This window comes from Pituophis catenifer, unplaced genomic scaffold, assembly GCF_029215685.1.
Source record: "Pituophis catenifer annectens isolate HBS135680 unplaced genomic scaffold, rPitCat1.0.hap2 SCAF_1, whole genome shotgun sequence".
In the NCBI taxonomy this organism is placed as follows: Eukaryota; Metazoa; Chordata; class Lepidosauria; order Squamata; family Colubridae; genus Pituophis; species Pituophis catenifer.
Window position 1 is genome coordinate 101,156,997 of NW_027256881.1, and position 17,169 is coordinate 101,174,165.

Genomic DNA, 17,169 nt, shown 5'->3' on the forward strand with positions numbered 1-17,169 from the left:
TGCCATCAGGTGTTAAAAAAGTAAGAATTGAATATGATAACCATGAGATGCATTCAACTGGTTTCCTTCCCCTGACTATTCTGCTAAAGCACCCAATTTCTCCTCTCTGGAGTGATCGGAGGTGATGTGATCAATTCTTGGGGTGCTAAAAAAGGAGAATTCCGTGAACCCTGCAAACTGCTTGCACCAGATAAATTTGGTGTTTAATACTTATATTTGGCAGTACCAGAGTTCTTTACTCTGACAAAGATTTCACATACAGTGATGGGGGTGCCTTAGTATGCCCATGTAACACTTCTGCTTTGTAAACTAGCAAAATATGATGGGTGCATAACAATATTAGTGAGAGGGACTTCCGGTGGCACCGTAGGCGTTGAAGACGCTCCTTTGTGAGCGCCAGCCCCGCAATTGCGTAAAATTTAATTTCCAATTTATATACCGCCCTTCTCCCTGAGTACAGCCAAGATAAAAAAACATAGAATACAAATATTAAAAAAAGCCACTAGAACAGCGCAAATCAGCTGTCTAGCGGCTTGGAAACTTTCTCCCTGGGAAAAGGGGAGGAAGAGAGCAGACAGGTGTAGGTAGAGCTCCCCAAGAGCCCCAGGAACAATTCTGGGGCTCGAAGGGTGAGAGGTCCTTGGAAGCCCGACAGAGCTCTGGATCCGGGACGTTTCTGCTTTAAGCGTTGCACCCCTGCAAACAATGCATGGAATAAAACATTGGATTTGGAAGCAGGTTGAGCAAAGCCAGAAGAGATCAGATTTGCAAGTACTAAACTTTAACTCTAAATGTGTATTACTTCCTTCTGAGTTATTAAGGGAAGAAAGTGAAAGCAAGATGGCGATTGAGCTCTAATGGGGTGTGAAAGTGAAAGTTAAAAGGAAAGTTTCATTTAGCGCTGGCAGCCCCTGTTTAAAACTAGAGATCTTTGCTTTGAAAGAAAGAATGTTTAAAGCCTAAAAAGACTATAGTAGTGATTTTAAAAAATGATTGATATTATTTAAGGACTGGAAATTTTTGGACCTGGTGGATTTGTTGTTCTGGTTGCTGAATAAATTCAAATTGAAAACTAAAAATGGCCTCAAAAGAAATAGACTGTTGCCTCTAAAAGCGCTGGGAGCTCACCAGCTCAAACGTCCAAATTGCAATCTCTCTCTGTTCCAATGGAATCACCAATATTAACACTTGAAATGTTGCAGGAAGCCCTTAAAACACAAGCCTCTGTTACAGAAAAAAAAAAATTACTTCGGTGTTTGAGGATAAAATTCGAGATGTCGCTGATGAGATGGCTGAAATTAAAGAGTTTATTCAAATTCGAAATCAGGAAATTAGAGAAGATATTGTCATGGCAGTTCAAGGTCTGGCAAGCCATATTGAATCATTAGATGAAAAAGTGGAAGAAATTAAGCAGTCTAATGTGAATTTGGAAAATAAAATGGGAGAGGTTCAGAATAAGATGGAAAGAGCAGAGGCTGATGTAACAATGATACAATATAGAGACATGGAATTTGCTTTGAGAATAAGAGGTCTGAAGGAAAATAAGCAAGAGAATTTGAGAGAGATTTTTGCAGAAGCATTTGCAGATAATGGGAGAACAAAAAGCAACTTTTGAATGGCAAATTGACAAAATTTATCGTGTCAATTCATGGGTCGCCAGACAGAAACATTTACCAAGAGACATTGTAGTCTATTTTACTACAAGGAGGATATGCAATGAAATTTTACAAGCCACTTTTAAAACCAAACTTCAAGTGCAGGGGCAGGAGGTTTTAATACTGAAAGAAATCCCCCCCAAAATGCTGAGAGCCAGAAGGGATTATGACTTTCTGGTGGAAGAACTGAGAAACCGTCAGATACAGTACAGATGGAAGGTTCCAGCTGGACTAGTGGTGAACTATTCAGGAGAAAGATATCGTCTTAATTCAGTGTGGAAGGCAAGAGATTTTTACACCAATGTACTAAAGGCTGGATGCCCACAGTCCCCAGAAACTAGAAGGAAGACGGAAGCAGAGGGGGCAAGAAAGGGGGAGAAGGAAGAATCGTTGGTACAGGCCCAAAGGGGAGCTTTGATTATTCAAGAAGATTTAATACAACTTTCGACTACTGCTCAAGCTTTGGAGGTATTCAAAAAAAATAGAAGAACCTAAGGATCAAAGACAGACCCGAGCGGCAGCCAAGCGTCAAGAAGAATTAAGAGTGCAGCAACTCCAGATGACAACTCAAGAAACTACAAAAACAGAAGCAGTGGGAGGAGCAAGGCCAAAAAGCAAAATGCATGGAGATTTCCAGCAGATGCTCTGGAAGCTTCAGGGTGCCAAGAATGGCAACTAGATTTCTGACTTGGAATATTAATGGCCTAAATTCACCACAAAAGAGGAGAAAAATATTTCATTATCTGAAACAGTTTAAAAATGAAGTAATCTGTCTACAAGATACTCATATTAGAAGGAAAGATCAAAAATATTTAATAAATGCAAGTTTAGGTACACATTTTGTTGCATCTGCTCCAGAGAAAAAGAATGGTATAGTTGTATACCTAAAAAAAGACTTAATTGCTAAACTAATTGAAGCAGATGATCAAGGAAGATTCATAGCAATTGAACTTTTAATAAAAGGGGAAAAATACTTTTAATTGGAGTATATGCACTGAACCAACAACAGGAAAATTTTTACAAGCTTTTACATTCCAAGTTACTACAATGGGATTATAAATCATGCATTTTATTGGGTGATTGGAATGGAGTTTTGGACCCTAAAAAAGATAAGAAGGGGCTCTTGCAAAATATCTCAACGCGTGCCAGATTGCCAAAATTGTTTTTTGAAATTATGGATGATATGGAGTTGAGAGATATCTGGCGAGAGAGGAACTCTGAAGAAAAAGATTTTACTTTTTTTTCTGATAACATCAATCTTTTTCTAGGATTGATTACCAATGATCTCTTTTCTAGGGTGAAGAAGACGAAGATCTGTCCAAGAGTTTTAACGGATCATAGTCCAGTTTGGATGGAATTAGAGTATGGAAAGGGATTTAAGAGGTCTTGGAGGTTAAATGAAAATCTGTTTAGATATGAGGAAAATGTAAAAGAATGTAAAAAATTTATGAAAGAATTTTTCATTATGAATATGCATAAGGGTACATCTATGGAAATGGTTTGGGTAAGTAAAGCATATATGAGAGGTATTTTGATATATTTGAATAATAAACATAGACATAAACAAGAAAAAAAAAGGAAGGACTTAGAAGAGGAAATCAAAAAAAAAGAACAAGCTTTGATATTGAACCCAGCAGTCAAGAAAATAAAAGAGGCAATTAACTTACTGCAAGGGCAATTTAATATGTTAATGGCAGATCAGGTTGCAACTAACTTGCAATAGACTAAACACAATACTTTTTGCAATGCTAACAAACCAGGGAGATGGTTAGCATATCTGTTAAGGAAAAAACAAGTCACGGACTATAGAGAAAATAGAATATAAAGGTAAAGAGGTTTATCAGCAAAATATGATTAAAAAAGCATTTTTAGAATTTTATACGAGGTTGTATGCTAGTGACAAAATTCAAAGTATAGATATAGATATTTACAGAAAGAGAATATTCCTATAATTACAAAAGAGCAAAGGGAGGGTTTAAATCAACCGATAACTTCTGAGGAAATTATGTTTGCAATTAAGCAGTTGAAAATGGATAAAGCCCCTGGGACAGATGGTTTGACAGCTGCTTATTATAAATACTTGCAGTTAGAAATGGTGGAACCACTTAAGGAATTATTTACTAATATACAATCTGGAGATGTACCCCCATCCTGGAGGACAGCTTTTATTTCTCTGATTCCAAAGGAGGATTAAGACCACACCCAGCCAAAAAATTATAGGCCTATATCACTTTTAAATACAGATTATAAGATTTTTGCTAAAATACTAGCAAATAGGTTAATGACAGTCATGCAACAAATGATTCATAATGATCAAACTGGTTTTATAAATGGTAGACAAATGAAGATGGTAGAAATAGATTCAGAAACGGAGCTAGTTAAGGACTGTATGATAAAATGGGCACAAAATATTGAAGAACCAATGATGGAAACATGGGAAAAAATATGGGTTAGAAATGTGAAGTTTACGCAAGCCCAAAACTTAAGAGAGAATTTTTATAAAATGTTTTATAGATGGCATCTAGATCCTAAAAAGCTAGCCTGCATGTATCCAAGTTTGCAACCTAAGTGTTGGAGATGCGAATGTGATGATACCATGTATTTTCATATATGGTGGACACGTAAAAAAATTAAGGCATTTTGGATAAAAATATGGTGGATTATCCAAAATATTCTCAAAAAGAAGATAAAATTTACTCCACAGTTCTTTCTGTTGGGTATAATTACAGATTGTACGGTTATAGACTAAATTGATTTTAAATTTAATAACAGCAGCCAGACTTTTGGTGGTGCAGTATTGGAAGGAGGAAGACGTACCTACTATTGAAGAATGGACATTAAAAGTAGTGAATTTAGCAGAGATGGCAAAAATTTCAGCATACTTGAAGGACCATTCAAATGAAAGATATATATCAGAATGGAGAAGATGGATTGACTATATTCAAAACAAATATCGGACTAAAAAGTTTCAGATAGCTTATGAATGAAACAAAAAAAATATATTTTTTCTTTTTGAATTATGTTTTGTTAGTTGAAAGGGGAATTAAAGAGCAAGAGGGAGTTTGGAGTCTATAGAAAGTTAGCATATTTTAGTTTATGTTTGTTAAATGTTATACCCTGTATTTGCTCTGAGAAGTCCAGGGTGGGGGGAGAGGGGGGATGAGGGATGTGGGGTGGGTGGAGGAGGGATGGGGGGGTGGAGGAAGGATGGGGAAAATTGTTGTAATACTTGATAAAACCTTTTAATAAAAAAAAAACAATACCAGTGAGACAAGCAAGCATAGAGATTTAACTAGACCTGAACTGTGTATTTTTTAAGTTTTTTAAAATGTTTTTTACGACTTTGAAGTTTATTGGTTTACTGAAAAACAGTCTATAAATATTTTATAGAAATAAAACAATAAACCACCAGGTATTTTATAATTCAATCCAGATGCAAAGTAATACTTTTTCTTCAAAGTCTCTCATGAAAGAAAGTATGGAAAGGCAAACAATAATTTGACCACACAGTGATAGGTCCTTTAATTAAAAATAGTATACAAGCTTCGTTAAAATAATTTTTAAATGCCAGTACAGAAAACAGGGAATTTATTTACCTCACATCTTATTCTCAGAATTAGTGGGTACACTATTAAGGCAAACCAAACTTATAAAATCAAATATCAGCAGGTAGCGATGTATGAAATCAGATGTGAAAGCTATGATTCCCACACAATATCATCTTTCTTCAATACTGATTGAAGCTTCTGAGCACTTTTTAATAGCCGAAGAGAATTTGTGGTTTTATTTGTGGAACAAATACTTGGAGAGATTACAGTCTCTTTGCTTCCTTTTAATTCATTAGGCCTTGATGTTGAATATGCCGGCTCTTTCTTCAGTTTCTGAGCTCTTTGCTTTAGTTTAGAAACCTAAATAAAAGAAAAATTGCACAATAATTCTGATATGCAAAGATAGGCTCACTTTGCTTCAAAGCTAGTAATCTCTTTTTAGCACCTGCTCAAATACATTTAGGTATGATACAGGAAGAAAAAGCATTATCAAATGTTTTTTTATTATACTTTTGGAATATGGATATAATTTTTGGTTTTAAGTGCAAGGATTAAAATGGGTAATAAGATTTTTTTAGAGCTGTATTTGAATAAATAACGTAATACACAACAATTGGTTTAACGTTTTAGTGGCATGATAGTGCATATTATTCAGCAAAGCAATGATGTACGTCAACATTTTGTGTAGATGTATATTTTTAGTCCTTCCAGGCACATTCATAATTGTTTCAACTGTATGAAATATCATACAATTTATTCTCAATTTGTTTTTCCATTCCCCGAGCATCACAGTTCTAAGCATTGGCTGTCTAACAAGGCACATTCTAACTAGTCACATCTCCTGATTTCAGAATTGTCTCTTACATGATCCTGGTGCTTTTTCAGTTTTGAAATCTGTTCTCCTTTAATTTCCATCTGCTTCACGAGACAATCCAATTCACGTTCTAGGTCTTCCCGAATGTCCTGGTTTTGGCTTTCCTCTATCTGCTTTGATAGTTCTTGATGTTCACTGTTGAAGACAAATTCTATCAGTTGCTTAAACACAATTTAGCATTTTTCTACTCTACATCTACATTTTGTTTGTTCATCCTTGTAGGTTTCTTTATTACTTGTACATCAAGAGTCATAAAATACTAAGATCTAAATAATGAGGCTGTTAAGCAAATTACTGCAGTTGTTAAATGAATCACGGTCGTTAAGCCAAGTCCGGCTTCTTCCATTGACTTTGCTTGACAGAAATCAGCTGGGAAAGTTGCATATGGCAAATACATGACCCTGGGACACTGCAGTCATAAGTACATGCCAGTTGCCAAGCACATTAATTTTGATCATGTGACCATGGGGATGCTGTAATAGTTGTAAGCGAGAGGATCGGTTGCACATCATTTTTTTCAGTGCCGTTGTAACTTTGAACAGTCACTAAACAGATGGTTGTAAGTCCAGGACTACTGGAATGAGGATATTACTTGAGCCGAGTAGCTCCAAATTTCAAGTTTTGTACAGGTTAATTGGGCATGAGAAATAAATGCCGCCAATAAGTGTTGCCGCATGAAACTCCAGATGGTACTGGAGAAGCAGCAGAATTAAAGAGATGGAATAGTCGCAGCTGAGACTAGACAGATGTTATTTGGGCATGCAATTGGGCACCCTACTAGGAAAGTGTTTCTTATAAGAAGCTTGTAAATCACATACATTTCTAGTAGAGTACATCATAAATAGCATACGGGTTATTTTACCTTAGTAAGGTATATCATAAATAACAGCAGTTGACAAAAATCAACCAACCACAATAATTAACACAGCCAAACTGCGAGTATCTGATCTCCAGGGGAATGATATTCCAAAGGGAAGGCATCCTGACAGAGAAGGCTCTGTTTCTGGAACTTATGAGATGACACTCCTGAGTGGACAGGGCCCAGAGCAAGCTTCTCCTGCTGAATCTAACAGAATGGGTAGATATAACTGGAGAGACATGGTCCCACATTTAACCCTACCCCAAGAGCTTTAGAGCTAATTACAAGCACCTTAAAACTGAAGCTCAAAAGACAGGTAGTCCTCGAGTTACAACCACAATTGAGCCCAAAATGAATGTTGCTAAGTGAAATATTAAGTGAGTTTGTCCCATTTTATGACTTTTTTTTGCCACGGTTGTTCAGTGAATCTTTGCATTTGTTAAGTTAGTAACACGGTTGTTCAGTGAATCTGGATTCCCCTTTGACTTTGCTTGTCAGAAGTTCGCAAAAGGTGATCACGTCACCTTGGGACGCAGCAATGGTCATAACTACGAGTCAGTTGCCAAGCATCTGAAGTTTGATCATGTGACCACGGGGATGCTGCAATGGTCATAAGTGTGAAAAACGGTCATAACTCACTTTTTTCAGTGTTGTTGTAACTTTGAACAATCACAAAATGAACTGTTGTAAGCTGAGGACTACCTGTATTAGCAACCAATGCAGTTCATGGAGTGTCATATGTGCCAAAAACTGCCAACTCCTATAGCTGGGGCATTAACCCAAGAACCCATAACTGCCTATTGTGCTACTAAGAATTTCAGGATACTTTGTTGCTTTTAGTAAGGTGCCTCTAAAGTTCAATCCAGCTCCCATTAATGTTGTGGATGTGACAAAAATAGCATCTGGGTTGTTGTTTTTTTTAATATTTGAATAGGATCAACCTATATCACCACCTGCTTTCAAAAGGCAATTTGCCATTTTCCACATCTGCCTATATATGGGATGGGACAGGTGGAGAAGGAAGATCTGGTGCTTTTTACGTTGTCCCAGTATCTGGTAGGTGACAAGAGATTAAAAAGTGTATGTTGTTAAAATATCCACTGACACCGCAGAGATTGTATGGAAAACTATACACAAATACTTACAAACTCATTTGTCCCAACTCATCTTGCATACCCAGGAGGAGGTCAGAAAGCGTTTCAGTAGCACAGGAAGTCGTGGAATAAGACACTGGTTTGCAAATACCAGTCCATCTTGAAGTCCTCTTTTCAGTGCCTTGTGGACATTGTGAAGTCATACAAGGGCTGTTTCGGTGTTTCATCATATGCAGGACAGTTTGTACATTTGCGACAACAGAGTGACTTGAGCTGGCAGACTTGTGGGAGAAGCAGCAAAGTATAACGTTTTGTTAAGCAAATAATAATTTGACTAAATTCTCATTTACAAAGACACAATGCTTACCTTGCCAGCAACAAATGGCAACATTCCACCCTGAAAGCTTGGTTGTGTTCTCTTCAAACTAGAATTATTCTGAAAATTAAAACCTGGATTTATTATTCATTTGAAAAAAAAAAAGAAGTGAGGTTCTAAACTTTAATTGAAGAAGGGAGAGAAATGTTTCAAGACTCGAAACTTGTTTGAGACTCGACAAAATATGAAAGGTAGAACATTTAGAACATTTAAGTTTCATGATATCAATATTCAAAGTATTTCTTATACACTGAATTATGGAAACATTTTAATCCTTTTTTGTGTGATCTTTGCCAGTCCTTCCCTTTTTTTTTTTAGCCTTCTTGCATCACTTATCAAACATTTTCTGAATGTTTTCACAAACCTCAGAATAAGGGATGATGGGTATTCCATAAGGAAAGAAGAAATCACATGCACAAATGGAAAACTGGGTGCAACTTAGGAAGTCAGGTGGGCTCAGACTTAATTATACAATACTATTTACTAAAATAAATGGGATTTAAATTAGTCATAATTTTAAATGACTACTCCAACCTGCCTAAATCCAATTGATTTCAATGGACCATTCTTAAATATATTTCAGAAATATATTTTAAAATTGATCCAATCTGGGGTTTTTTAGTTTAAGAAAAAGATGGTCAAAAAGCATACCAAATAACATTGATTATTTTGAAAGTTAGAAAAACCAAAATATGTCTAATGGAAATGCTGTCTTGGGATAATCCCCAGAAAAGATTGGTATCCAGTTGGAAGGCTTGATTAATAGCCTAATACTTTTGAGGAAAAGCAGAATTCAGGTGAATTTATTTGAAAACTACAATAGGAGTAGGATCTATTAATCACAGAAATGACTGGGCACATTTTACATTTCTTTGCTGAGATTAAACATGCATTTTTAGAAGCACTCCTAGGAAACCTGCCTTGGACAAAATACATGGAAGGTTATCAATTGCCTAACTTGGCAATATTATTAACAATATGGTTGAAAATTAACATTTTACCTTGATTACTTTCTTTTTTCTGCTTTTCTTCTTCACCTCCTTTTCGGGTGAAAGTGAGGACAAGAGAATTCTATTCATTTCAAGACCTGTCTGGAGCTGTAGTAAACATTATTAACAGCCAACAGTCAGATAAAAAAATAAGATGAAAAATATGAGTACATGACTGATACGACCTTATATCACATGACCTTATATCACATTATGACAGGAACGTCATAATGTGATATAAGAGCTCCCTGGAAAGATACCTTTAAAAATTTGCTTTGCATGATCCGTCATAGAAGTTACAGTAAATTAACAATGGCTTACTGCCAAATGCATTAAAAAACTAGACTTTTACACTACATTAGCCAGGAACTCTTGTCAGCTATTTCATGCCTAAATTTATTTAAAAATAAATAATCTGTTTAGCATAGAACTACTATTTTTGTCACAGTATCAAGTATTGTTTGACAGGCCCTCCCCCTCCTTTCTTTTTGCAATCAATGCCAATTGAGAAACCTAATGGGCTGCATTCTTTAAGCCACAAAACTAAATGTTGACCTTTATAGGCCCAACTAACACAGTGTATTTTGAAGCTTCCCAAGAATCCTAACCACATCCTTTGAACTTTTAGACAAAATTTGTAGCAAGCAGTCTTAATTAGCAGAGATTCATATCCAATTGTCTTATTAGAAAAATGACATGTAATGACTGCGCTATTTAAAGACAAGAATGCATTTATGAGACTAATATTCAAGCTAAGATCTCCAGCTACAATAACATGTAAATCATGTTATAAAATATTGTTAAAACATGCAATATTGCTGACAGTAAAATTAACACATCGGGTCAACTGAAGAGCCAGTTTGGTCTAGAGGTGAAGGCACCAAACCAGAAACCAGGACACTGAGTTCTAGTCCAGCCTTAGGTATAAAAGCAAGCTTGGTGATTTTGGACCAACCACTCTCTCAGCCCAACTCATCTACAGGGTTGTTGTTGGGGGTAATATAGGATGATAGAGGAATATTAGAGATGTTCCCCACCAGAGGTGTTAATTTAAAAAAAAAAAAAACATAAATCCCAGCAGCTAGACTGGCACAAGGCCTTGTTATGAGAACAGTTGTTACTCCCCTTCTGTAGTAAGACCAGAAAAAGTATTTTGAAACAGCAGAGTTTCTAAATATAACAATATTCTTCAACAAAAGCTGATTAACAGTTTTTAATCCACAGGTTCTTTTGTTTTTATTCACCAGGGCAATATCGATATTGATTTTCCTTACCTGTGCAGCTTTATCTTGTATTAGCTTGCGCTGATGCTGTTCTTCCAGAAGCTTCTGTTCCAAATGTTTGATCTTTTCCTGAAAAAAATAAAAATATAATAGATAAGGAACTTGTAGGCTGCAAGCAGTTCACCCATTTATAGCCTCTAGAGTCCCCAAAAGGGTAAATTAAAACTAAAGTAAATGGTGCCCTGGGTTTTATCTTACAAACAAGCTGAAAAAATGTTTTTAGTTAATTTTCCCAAGCCAAATTGCTGGTGATAGATAAGAGGCTGGGGAGGAATGAAGGAGGCTGAAGAGCACTATCATCTTCTTATGGCCACTTTGAAAATGGCCTCATTAGATAGAGAGAACCAAAGACATGCTCTAGGTCTGTTTGGATGATACCGTAATATTTTCTTACTTCTGCAGTTTTCTGAGTGCTAATAAGAGTCCAACACTGTTTTTCTAGAACTTCAAGTTTTTCAAGTTTTGCACAGAGTTCCATCTGATTTTGGTCATCTTCCTTCTGAAGATGTGTCTGTAAAATATGCACAAAATATGCAACTGATAGCAAACCATATTTAAACAAATATTTTAAGGTGAACCAATAGCCCTACAAACAACAGCAGATATAGGTGTGATCGAACAAGCACAATAGGTATGGACAGGAAGCTTAGACATGTAACACTGTTTGTACAGATAAATGTTGCCCATGGAAGGTTGCCCACAGCAAGATTTCTGGGTATAATTGGCAGTTGAATGGCAAGTTGACAAAGAATGAACGTATTTGTGACTTATGTTTCAAGGGCATGATAGTCAAATGAAATGCCTACCCTAACAACAATTTACAATATGGGTAGGAACATACATAAATGGAAATCTCTGTGTTATCTACAATCTAGATCCACTGCTAATAGCTCATACCTACTAATTACTCCTAATAAATAACATCTAGCTGTAACAAAGTATCTCTGGATCACAATCCAAAATGCCAACTTCCACTACATTTCTTTCAGCAAACATCCAATCAATCCTCATTTATCTGTAGGCAAGGTATGTGTGCATTTCTTCAGCATCAGAATCATTCTTGATGCATGCAGTTAAGAATTAAGCAATACATTTCCTAGAAAAGAATAATTTATTTTAAAACGTCTTTAAAATATGTTCAAAAAGCCTATAATGCTGAAAATGTGATAAAGCTGAAAAGTCTAATATTAAGAAATCTGGGTAGAAAGCCTAGGTGAGCATTTTTCATTTTTATTTCTAGGTATCCATCTGTTCAAGGGAGAAAAAAGTAATACTTCTCATCTGTGAGCTTGTGAAGAGCTCAGTTTGTTTAATCAGCAGGTGGTTTATTAGAAAAAGCTCAAGAATCTTCAAGAAATACCAGAAACAGCAGGTCCATGATTCATGTGCTACTGATCTGAATATGCAAGATTACGAAGAAACCCACATCAAGAATACTAACATAAAACACCACATGGAGAAACAAATGTTAAGAATGATTTGTTTAATTTGTGTACCTGCTGCTCCAGAACCAGTTTTTTTTCCAGCTCTGCTTTGAGCACCATTTTTCTCATGTAATCAAGTTGCTTTTCCAGCAAAGAGCAGCGTGATTGTGCTGCCCTTAATGGCACACTCACATCTGAAAGGAGGGGAAAAACGGGGGAAAGAAGTTTAATTGTAATACTTTGTTTCATTAGAGATTAAAAAAACAAATTTGACAGACAGAGATAAACAGAGTATGTATATTTGTTACATACTTCCTACAATTTCTTAAAAGAACATGTTATCTTAATAAGATACCTTTAACCATATTATAACCTTACTTATATATTAAGATGGAATGCAAAAAAGAACACAATACTATGATTGGTCTGTCAGATTAAGGTAGAACAGATGTAGTCTGGAACAGCTACTACCAATACTATTGAGAAGTTACCTTTCTTTTCTTCCATCAGCTCCTGGTGAACTATGTTCTTTTTATTTGATTCCTGCTGCAAGGCTCTTCTGTATTGTGCAGCTTCTCTCGACAAGCAGTTCAGGTCATTTTCAGCCTGTATCCTTTCTATCTCAAGACGATGGATCTTTTCTTGAAGAGTTTTTAGGGCTGCCACTAGAGCTGGTAAACAGGTTGACTAAACTTTAATTAATTTTTCAGTTTTGATCATTAAAAGAAAAAGTATGCATTATTACATACCACAATGGAACAGTGTGATATTACACTTCTAGTATCTAAGCAGATATTAAAAATGCTGGCTTATTTTCTTGTAGATGTTTTGTTACCAGGCTACATAACATCGTCAGAGTAAGAGAGAGTAGAGTTTGCTAGCTAATTATGCATAATAGCTTGCCCTGCAGTCTTGATAGGAGTGTGGTTTCCTCCCTGATGGTTCCTTGATTGGTTATTACTTCCTCCCTGGTTGTTTATCTGAGGCAAGGCTATAACAAGGCTTAGACAGCATCAAGAATCCAAAGTCCAACCCTGATTTACAGGATTAACATGGTGGTGGTTAGCAGACCAAATAAATGTAATATGTTCAATATCTTAGACATCATCTGACATACACACAAAACCAATAATTATGAAAGAAAGGAAATGACTAAGCATTTTAATGGTCCAGATTTTGGAAGCATTTCTTGCATTTTGGATTTCATAAACACAGCAAGATCATTAACTAACTAGATTTAGGTATTGCCTACCACTCAAACAACTCTGGGCAGCTCACAATTTAAAATAAAGCAACAATATTTTGAAGAAAATACAATATGAAGTATACAAGATCAGCATCTGTCACAACAGATGCTGAGCTATACTATATATACAGGAACGTATCTAGAAAAAGGAATCTCATCTACCCTACCTCAAGGCCTGGCCAGAAGAACAGCCACATTTTCAAGTCCTTTCAGGATACCATCAGGATGGGAGGTATGCAAATCTTTGGGGATCTCATTCCACAAAGCAGGTGCCGTCACAGAGAAGGCATGCTTCTTAGGTCACTGTTTAATCAAGGGGACCCAGAGTGCATCAACCCTGCCAGCTATTAATAGATGGACAGAAATAATGGGAAGGTAGGCAATGTGTCAAATAGCTTTAATTGCACCAGCAAAGATATTGGCAACCAGAGCAGCTCACAAAGCGGTGGCAGGACATGGGCATACTGAGACATGGGGTAACTAGGGTCAGTGAGTAGCTGTTTGAAAGGTCTGTGCAAACAGGAGCTAAGAGTCCAGGACAATTCCTAGATTGCACACCAATCTTGAATGGGGAAATGCAGCCCCATCTAAGATGAGAAATATAGGATCTGCAGGCCTTGATAGCCACACAAAGTCCTGGTAGGATTAATTCAGAATCAGTTTCTCCCCATCCAGATCTGCCCAGTCTCGACGGTATACCTTGGCTGGGTCAGGGTCATGAGATTTTTTTTTTCAGTGCTGCTATAACTTCAAACAGTTGCTAAATGAATGGTTGTAAGTCAAGGAGTATCTGTACCATGTTCTGAAAGACATTAAATATGGGCCAAGAAGACAAACTGACCATGCTTCCCATTAATAGTATGTCATACTATACTGCTTTGTACTTTACCTTGGTTGTTTGGTGGGAAGTTGATAACACTTTTTGGCCTGAGATCAGCAAAAGCAGATTTTAATCTTTCTGGAGGCTGAAGAAAACTTCCAATATAGCTATGTTTTGATTCACTATCCACAGACTGCAGAAAGATACATACAGTAGCATTTATAATTCCTCATAAGCATTTATTCAGCCATTTCCTTTTAAAAACTTAGATCAGGAATACACAGAATTCCCATTAGTTTGAGAATTACATAGAGCTTTAACTGCATGTCACATTTAAAGAAGGATTCCAAATTCTTATTAGGGTTATTGACACTTAAGGGATGAAACAGTGTTCTAAAACCCCTGCAAAGATTCATGCACCAGAGTTGTCTTAAAATTTGCTCAAATGTATAAAAATGACTAAATAAAAAAAGGTTCTGGGGAGCTCTGGGGTCACAAGAGTAGTGAAAATTGTTTGAATGCAAGCCTGATATAGCATACTTATGATCAAATCATAGTATCTAATTTAGACTAACAAAAGACCTGTAATTCTATTGGAGAAATTATAGATCAGGGAGCCTAAGAATAACTAGCTTATACTAGTTAACTAGCTTTAAATTTATTTCAGATATATAAACTGCTTTAGGAGAAACTCCATGAGCCTTATAGCTAATAAAATATGTAGGATAAAAGAGTCAATGATCTCACTAAATACAATTTTCTTATAATAATGGAACAGTGTGCCCAGGATGGTTGCAAAATAGTAAAGGCAAGCTATTGAGTATTTTTATCAATTACTGACAATTCTCCCCTATCCTATATTTTACAGACAATAGTATAGCACCTATTTCTTTCCCAACTAATTTTCTAATCTTGTAGTACTTTTGAAAATTCTGCTGGTGCCCAATGAGATTGCATAATCAGCAAAGAAAATGAGGCCTTGTTGAAAGGCCTCATTCAGACCCCACTAAATTGTTTGGATCTATTCACTGATACAAAAGAGCAGATACTGCTTATGACTGGAATTAATTTGGAGTCTCTTTACCGATCATCAATGGTTTCATTATTAGTCAGAGCTTTCTGCCACCAAAAAATTATTTTGTCACCTTGGACTAAAGCACAAGTGTCAGGAAATCTATTCTCTTCCCCTAAAACCAGTAAAATTAGTTGCAAGTAAATTGCAGGAAAACAGAATCTATGAATATATGCATAGATTTCAAATGTAGATGTTGAGGGATTCATACTTAATTATTTGATAATTACAGCATAAATATAATTCCCCTGGCATTGTATTATGTGACTGAAATGAAGCACATTTCAAGTACAGTAATCCAAAACACATTTGATGTAGAATGCCTTCTAGTAATATTTTGACTACTCAAAATAATTTCCTGGGTTCAATAGTTTGAATCATAAGGACTTTTTTCCATCAGGTTTCACTTAGCAGATCTCAGAATTCTACTTTTGAAAAGTGCCTCAAATCCGTATCAAAATTCAAATACTGTGCTCCTCAACATTTTCCTTTTTAGGTTTTTATCTTTTGTCATTTGAATCAAACGTGCAAGGATACCACATTCAAGGATCATTTTAGATTTTCACCAATTTTCTTTAAAACAATAGAATCCGACTGACAAATTCAACATAAAAGAAGGATCATTTCACTTTATATAAAAAAGGCTGAGGCCTTTTCTATTCCTAAATTATCACTTTAAAACGGATGGATTGTTAAAATTCCATTACTCACCTCCATCGTATAGGATCTAGGACAGCATTCAACTAAAACAAAAGAAAACAAACAAAAAAAACCGTTAGTTGTTCCATCTTCCAGCTGGAATAATTTATCTCTAATATTTAAATTCCTTTATTTGTGTCAAATTAAAACACATATTATTTTCATCACACACACACAAAAATTTAATACACTACCCCTTCTCCTTCCTTGAGGAAGCCACAAGTGGCTGTCTGTGAGCTTAAAACAGGGGTCTCCAACCTTGGCAACTTTAAGCCTGGTGGACTTCAACTCCCAGAATTCCCCAGCCAACTTTCCCCAACTTTGCTGGCTGGGGAATTCTGGGAGTTGAAGTCCACCAGGCTTAAAGTTGCCAAGGTTGGAGACCCCTGGCTTAATAGGACCACCGACTGACCCGGCCATTTCTGCGGGAAACGAAAACCAAAAAAGCGGAATAGGAGAGCTTTTCCCATTAAGAGCTGCCCAGAAGCCCGTAAAGGAAGCCAATACACAATTACAGTACCTTCCCTTCTGATTGAGGCCATATAGTCGGTCCCCTCCAAACGATTAGGCCAGTCCTCCTCCTCCCCCCTCACACACACAAAAAAAAAAGACCCGAAGAAGAAAGTTCGAGCAGAAGTTCAGCAGAAGCGATCCTCCTCTTCACGTCGGGTCCAAAGTGGCGGCCGACTTTCCTTCGCCTCCTACCTTGGAACTCGATATCCTGCACCAACCATAGAAAACAACCTGTTTACTAGAGCGCCCTCACCAGGGGGCCGTTTTTTTAAATAGACCGCCTCCCCTCCCGCTCAAACGTACCTCCGCCTCCGCACAGAGACCCGGATGAGTCCCGCCTCCGCCCAGACTCTTCTGCCCGCTGTTAACTGCGCCAATCAGAGAAGGTCTGTGCGCTCGAGGCGGCTGATAGGGGTTTGCTGCTATTCTCCTGTTTAATCAGAGCGCCTGCTGGTTGTTGGCTCGGGCGAGAGGGTTGTGGACAGCTCCGGCTTGATCCCAAGGCTAGGGTCTTGCATAAGAAAAATGTGATCAAAGTGTCTTCGCTTCCCCACGGAATGTAATTAATTCAGTGTTTTGCTATGCAGAGATGGACTTTTTCTGCATTACACTCCCCCCCCCACCCCCCAAGGAACAGCGCTTGTTAAATTTCTAGAACAGAGGTCTTCAAACTTGACAGCTTTAAGACTTGTGGACTTCAATTCCCAGAATTCTCCA

The 17,169-nt window shown here is 36.8% G+C and overlaps 1 protein-coding gene across 2 annotated transcripts; it reads right to left on the reverse strand.

The window, feature by feature from the left end:
* Positions 1–5,180: 5,180 nt before the first annotated feature.
* On the reverse strand, positions 5,181–16,658 carry CEP57L1 (centrosomal protein 57 like 1). 2 transcript variants are annotated; one of them, XM_070953451.1, is made up of 12 exons: positions 16,460–16,658; positions 15,952–15,983; positions 14,238–14,361; positions 12,594–12,773; positions 12,175–12,296; positions 11,073–11,189; positions 10,670–10,747; positions 9,408–9,503; positions 8,398–8,466; positions 8,082–8,311; positions 6,068–6,212; positions 5,181–5,563 (listed from the first exon to the last, which is right to left on the reverse strand). In XM_070953451.1, the coding sequence occupies exons 1-12, from the start codon at positions 16,479–16,481 to the stop codon at positions 5,354–5,356; spliced, it is 1,425 nt and encodes a 474-aa protein (XP_070809552.1). In that variant the 5' UTR covers positions 16,482–16,658; the 3' UTR covers positions 5,181–5,353. The 2 variants fall into 2 exon arrangements, with proteins under 2 accessions (XP_070809552.1, XP_070809560.1); XM_070953459.1 differs by lacking the exon at positions 8,398–8,466.
* Between the last annotated feature and the right edge of the window lie 511 nt (positions 16,659–17,169).